Source organism: Adiantum capillus-veneris, chromosome 4 (assembly GCF_014529385.1).
Source record: "Adiantum capillus-veneris isolate H3 chromosome 4, ASM1452938v2, whole genome shotgun sequence".
NCBI classification, from domain to species: Eukaryota; Viridiplantae; Streptophyta; class Polypodiopsida; order Polypodiales; family Pteridaceae; genus Adiantum; species Adiantum capillus-veneris.
Window position 1 is genome coordinate 59,124,219 of NC_140934.1, and position 6,724 is coordinate 59,130,942.

Genomic DNA, 6,724 nt, shown 5'->3' on the forward strand with positions numbered 1-6,724 from the left:
ACCAATTGAATATTCTTAAAAGTAAAAATAAAAGTATTTCTACATCTTCTTATCGACACCAATTTCACTACCATTATACCATAGATGTAACATTAGAGATAATCGTAGAGCAATCAAATTGAAATCTAATTACATCACTCACTTACCATTTGTGTGAGCTTCAACTACCTTCTTGAGCTCTTCTAGGCAAGGTTGATGAAGAACTCTGCTAACACTTCACAGAACAACCGATGTTGGCTTCTAGCTTTGGGCAGAACTTTGGAATGAGGGACGAGTACTCTAATGCTTCTAACCCATCATCATCTTCCTTACACATGCTGAAGCATATGTGGGTTGCTTGTCGACGATAATATTAAGAGTGCATGTTGTCATCGACAGCCAATGCATGGGATTCAAACAAAGCTCGAAATGGTGGATCCCCTTAATGATGGATCAAGGCTTACTTAGTGACTTCATTTGAGAAAACCATCATAGGCTTGCCAAGTAAACCACCTTAGGCGAATACATTGAACCGTCTCTAAATAATTCGATCCCTTGGCGACAGCAGAATGCAAGGATGTGCCACTGTTTTGGTGAAGGTAAGACGCCCACACACACACGCACACACAAGCAGACCCTCTTCATTCATTTCTCTCTAATAACCATCCAGAGCAGCGCGAGGAAAGCAGCAATATACGCTACACAAGCAAGCATGGAGAGAAAGAGAATGAGTCTTTTTTTGGTGAGCTCTCTCAAAGGCTGTGCTAAGAAGAAGGATTTGCACCAAGGCACTATGATACATGCTCATATTTGCGATCGTGGGTTACTTGAAAACAACACTTACTTAGGCAACACGTTAGTCAGTATGTATGTCAAGTGCGGTGCACTTGTCAGAGCCCAACAAGTCCTTGACGAGCTTCTTGTCCGGAACGTTGTCTCTTGGAACTCACTGATTTCAGGATATGTCCAACAGGGGCAGGGCCAGGAAGCTCTGGGCTGTTTTCAGCGGATGCGAAGTGAGGGCATCTCTCCAGATGCAATCACCTACGGTTGCATTTTGAAGGCATGTGGCACAATGCAAGACGTTCATATGGGCCAAGAAGTTCATGATGATATTGTTAGTCGGGGCTTGTTGAAAAAAAATGTTGTGCTTGGCAATGCCTTGGTCGACATGTATGCCAAACGTGGTATACTTCAGAAAGCACAAAAAGTGCTCGAGGAGCTTCCTGTCCGGGATGTTGTCTCTTGGAGTGCATTGATTGCGGGATACACCCAACAGGGGCAGGGCCGGGAAGCTTTAAGCTGTTTTCAGCAAATGCAGAGAGAGGGCATCTCTCCAAATGCAATCACCTACACTTGCATCTTGAAGGCATGTGGCATTACACGAGATGCTGATATGGGCAAAATAATTCACAATGATATTTTAAGTCAGGGGCTGTTGAAAGACCACGTCAAGCTTGGCAATGCCTTGGTTGACATGTATGTCAAATGTGGTTTACTTCAGAAAGCACAAAAAGTACTCGAGGAGCTTCCTGTCCGGAATGTCATCTCTTGGAGTGCATTGATTGCGGGATATGCCCAACAAGGGTGGAGCCAGGAAGCACTTGGCTGTTTTCAGCAGATGCGAAGTGAGGGGGTCTCTCCAGATGCGATCACTTACGCTTGCATCTTGAAGGCATGTAGCACTATGCAAGACGCTGATATGGGCAGAAAAATTCACAATGATATCGTTAGCCAGGGGCTGTTGAAAGACAACGTCGTGCTTGGCACTGCCTTGGTCGACATGTATGCCAAATGTTGGGTACTTCAGAAAGCACAAAAAGTGCTTGACGAGCTGCCTGTCCGGGATGTCGCCTCTTGGAATGCACTGATTGCGGGATATGCGCAACAAGGGCAGGGCAAGGAAGCTTTGGGTTGTTTTCAAAGGATGCAAAGTGAGCACGTCACTCCAAATGCAATCACCTATGCTTGCATCTTGAAGGCATGTGGCACTACGCAAGATGCTGATATGGGCAAAAGAATCCATGATGATATTGTTAGTCAGGGGCTTTTGAAAAAAAACATCGTGCTTGGTACTGCCTTGGTCGACATGTATGCCAAATGTGGGGTACTCCAGAAAGCACAAAAAGTGCTTGAGGAGCTTCCTGTCCAGGATGTTGTCTCTTGGAGTGCAATGATTGCGGGATATGCCCAACAGGGACAGGCCCAGGAAGCTTTGGGCTGTTTTCAGCAGATGCGAAGCAAGGGCATCTCTCCAGATGCCATTACCTACACTTCCATCTTGAAGGCATGTGGCACTATTCAAGACACTGATATGGGTAAAAGAATTCACGAGGATATTCTTAGTCAGGGGCTGTTGAAAGAAAATGTCAAGCTTTGCAATGCCTTGGTGGACATGTATGCCAAATGTGGTCTACTTCAGAAAGCACAAAAAGTGCTTGATGAGCTTCCTGTACGGAATGTCGTCTCTTGGAACACACTAATTTCGGGATGTGCCCAACAAGGGAGGGGCCAGGACGCTTTGGGCTGTCTTCAGCAGATGCGAAGCGAAGGCATCTCACCAGATGCAATCACCTACGCTTGCATTTTGAAGGCATGTGGCACTACACAAGACACTAATATGGGAAAAAGAATTCATGATGATATTGTCAGTCAGGGGCTGTTGGAAAAAGAAGGGGCGCTTGGCATCGCCTTGGTCAATATGTATGCCAAATGTGGTGTACTTCAGAATGCACAAAAAGTGATTGAGGAGCTTCCTGTGTGGAATGTTGGTTCTTGGAACGCACTGATTGCAGGATATGCTGAACAGGGACAGGGTCAGGAAGCTCTGGGCTGTTATGAGCTGATGCAAAGTAATGCCGTCTCTCCAGACAAAATCACCTATGCTTTGGTCTTGAAGGCTATGCTTACATCTTGAAGGCATGTGGTGATATTCAAGACATGACATGGGCAAAAAAATTTCACGATAAGATTCTTAGTCAGCAGTTGTTGACAGTGCTGGGCAATGTAGAAAACAGAATTTTGGAATGTGTTGGGCAGTCGTTGGACATCTCCTCATCAAGTGCTTGCTAACTGAAAATCGTCAAGGTTTGGGGTCGGGGACCCGGGGGGGGGGGGGGGGGGGGGGGGGGGGGGTTCAGACACATCAGCGCAGTCTTTCCAGCTTCATTGCCACAAGATGGTCGACAGGTAACATGCCCAGTCATTGGAGCAGCATGTGTGCAAGGTGTAGCAAAAGGTCCTTCACTGACCTTTCCCAGTAATCATTGCAATTGCATGGGGACCGAGGGGGAGTGGGGAGCCGTGCGGAGGCAGTGATTACGGAGGGTAAGGTTAATAAAGGACCATTGAGGTCCAGGGGAGGGGGGCCCTCTTGGAGGAGTGCATGAAAACAGTCCTTTCTGCATCACAAGTGCAGTCAGGCACAACCGCACATGCAATATATATTCTGCATGCTGAGGCATCATAAAATTATTGGCAATGATTCCTATGCATATTACGGCTACGTTGCAGCAGCATGGAGTTGCAATGCCAAAGCTTAGAGGTTGCAGGTCTCTACCGCCCCGTGCAGTGCACGCAAGCTCAGCGTTGGTATGAGAGAGCAGATAACACAATTGCCTTCTCTTTCCATGACCTTAACAAATGCTTGCTTCGATTTAGCACCTACAAGAAAAGGAGTACCCATGCACGCATGAACCATAACATAAACATAAATAGGACATGTAACCCTAGGCAACTACTATGGTTCATGCTTTCCTTTTGTACAAAGAAAGCAAGCAAAAAGCTCATAACGAGTGATAAAGCTCTGAAGCCAATTACTCCCAGAAAGCTGCCAAAATTAGTCACTAATCTCCTCTTTTCCGAGTCCGAGTTTTGTGCTGCAAAATAGGCCTGCTTTTGATCTGCCATCTGTCTTGCTCTGCCTTTTAGGTTCCTCTACTTTTTGGGCACCTTTGTTGTCATAACCTACTCATCATATAATCGCATGCAAGTTTTCTCTTTTAGTAGGCAAATGAGACTCTTCATTTCATCTTCTCTACATTGTTTGACTCTCCATTTCCTCGAACCAGCTTTTCACCTTTCATCTCCTTCATACACTTGACTTTCTCACATCCATAAGTCCATTCATTTTCCATATGAGATCTCACATTTCCAATTAAGGTTTTTAACCTTTTGTCATTTGCTTTCAAAGAAACCTTCAATTAAAATGAATCACAGACACTTATGCAATTAGTATATTGCATGGTAGTCTTGCCACTTTTGAATTGTACAACTTGGTAAAGATCGAAGTGCTTTCGATACGATTCTATCAATACCATCTATGTTCATCCAATTTTTTGAATTCTATCTAACTCCTGCCACATTTTGAATTGTACAAGTTTAAAAAGACCAAAGTGCTTCCAATACCGTTTGATTAATTCTTTCTCCTTCCACCCACTTTTGTCATTTTTTTACTCTTACCCACCTTTTAGCAATCAACTGCAAGAAACTTGACTAATGTGAGAGCAATTGTGGACTAAAAGAACTTTTAAAAACCACATGGAGTCTAGTAGTTGTGTATAAACACTTGTTAGGCACAAATGAGTGTAATTTGGGTCCATCTATCAACGTAATTACACTACATTAGAGTCGCCCAAATGGGATCATCTAGATCCTAAAGGGAAAAAAGGTGTAATATAGTTCAATAAAACCAGTACAAATCGGTGCAAATCAATGAAATTGAGCCTTCATTTCATTTAATTATGGCCAATTGCATTGAACTCTAAATTTTTGGTGCTTCTTTATTCCCAATTAGACTCGATATGGATCCATTGTGCCATTAGGAAAAGTTTGGACTCAAATTTAGGCTTTGTAAGAAATGCCCTGTCAGCATAGAGAGAGATAATAGAAAGTCCCTATTTTCATTTTCCATATTTGTTTTCCAAATATCGTAAAACCACCCATACTGCAGGATATGTTTAATGAAAAACTCAAAAGGTATCCAGGCAATAAAACCTGCGACGACTCGGAATTAAATGCTGAATATCTCAATCTTCTGTATTTTTCAAAACTAACAATAGCCACTGACGTCTTGCATCGAATGTCTTTTCTCCAACCCTTTCAACTTTCCCTTGTTTGCGCTCTCGCATGCTTTGGCCTCTCCTCGTTTTGCTAGCCGTTTTGATGCTGCCATTGTCTCCTCATAGAAGTTCTGTCAAGAATCAAAGAGACGTGTATCATTTGCATATAGAGCTCCCACAAGAAAATGAGGCCCTCAGAAAAAAAAACAAGTAACACACCATTTCTGAAGATTCAAAGGAGAATTTAAGACACATGGCAAGAAAAGTGTGGACCTTTTTGGGTCGATGGTAGAATGTACCTAAGCATCCCATCACAAACTCAACTCCACGTTTCAAGGACATAACTTCATTGGTGAACTATGTGGGAGATGGCCATAACACTCTATACGGCTATACTACGCACTTGATTGCACGGAATGATATTTTGTAGCTTGAAAGAGACATTGCGTACGAAGAAGACCCGCGCTTGAACAAAATTGTGGAGCACCGTGCTCAACAACATAAAGGCAACAATGGCATCATCACGAAGCTTAGAGAAAAAGAAACTATGTTGGGTCCACAACAAAGAGAAAGAAGACTATGGGACATCGAGCAGCTCAAGGTTGGCTCCGGGAGAATTAAAAGAAGAGCCCGGTCCATCAAGTAAGTTCATCTAATTCCATATGCTCTTTGCCTTGTATCTTACTCTTGACTTGTTTTCTAGATCATTGCTTCACCCCGAGCACGATGTCGAGCACAACATACCCACTTCGTTTTCTCTGTACAGTCTCATAATGAATTGAAAAATATTCTTGGGATGTTGGACGACAAGCACTATGGAAAGATCGTTACCAAACAACTTGACAATATTATGCAAAGAATCAGATTCTTACATGGAATGTTTAGTCTATTTTGGAAGAAGCTAGTATTTCAAATAAAGGATATTTTGTAAGTTTCAGGTATGTAAGGTTATGTGCATCTCTCTCACACTATAAGGGGACTCAGCTTACTGAAACGAGCTATCCTTTTTAGGTCCATGCAAAAACAAGGTAAGAAGTTTCACCTAAAGCACACAGTGCTGCCAAACTCTTTCTCCATTTAGAAGACAAAACATCAGGTCAACGAGGAGGTGCTGCAAATGCGGGGAGCCCTTTCCACATTCAGTCAACATATAGATCGCCACATCAGGGGAGGAAGTGGTTTATGATAAGTACAACAATAATTTTTATGATTTGATCGCTCTGCAGTTATACATTGTACAACTGTTTGAAGTTACTCCCTAAGAATGCAATGGTGTTAAACTAGATGAATGTGAGATTGTGAAACAGACTAAGGTTGAGGGAGTCACAATAACACTATTGAATAGAGCACTGGATGGAAGCATTGTAGCTAACAATTGTAGAAACTTTAGCGTGCAATCTAAAAATATTATATCACCACATTCAAAGTATTCTGACAGAATAATTAGCTTGGATAACTCACTTCTTCATGTGCAATTGAACTCACTAAATATCTCTATTGCAGGTGCCTGTAGAGAACTTCAATATACTGAATTGGGGTCTTCATCAAAAAAGAATCCCTGAAGTAATAAGTGAGCAAAGAAATGGAAAGACACTTGATGTTTACAACATGGGATCCTACACAGTGGAGTGACATATGGCTGGAGATTTGAAGACCTTGAAGTGCATGTACAACATCTATAAAGG

The 6,724-nt window shown here is 42.7% G+C and overlaps 1 protein-coding gene across 1 annotated transcript; it reads left to right on the forward strand.

Moving 5' to 3' along the window:
* Positions 1-462: 462 nt before the first annotated feature.
* Positions 463-3,091, forward strand: LOC147459248 (pentatricopeptide repeat-containing protein At4g18520, chloroplastic-like). Its single transcript, XM_086510539.1, has one exon. It carries the CDS (start codon positions 557-559, stop codon positions 2,894-2,896), a length of 2,340 nt encoding a protein of 779 aa, XP_086366665.1. The 5' UTR covers positions 463-556; the 3' UTR covers positions 2,897-3,091.
* The last annotated feature ends 3,633 nt before the right edge of the window (positions 3,092-6,724 follow it).

Coding starts and splice junctions, on each gene's coding strand:
- LOC147459248 (XM_086510539.1), top strand. CDS start 557: ATGTGCCACTGTTTTGGTGAAGGTAAGACGCCCACACACACACGCACA.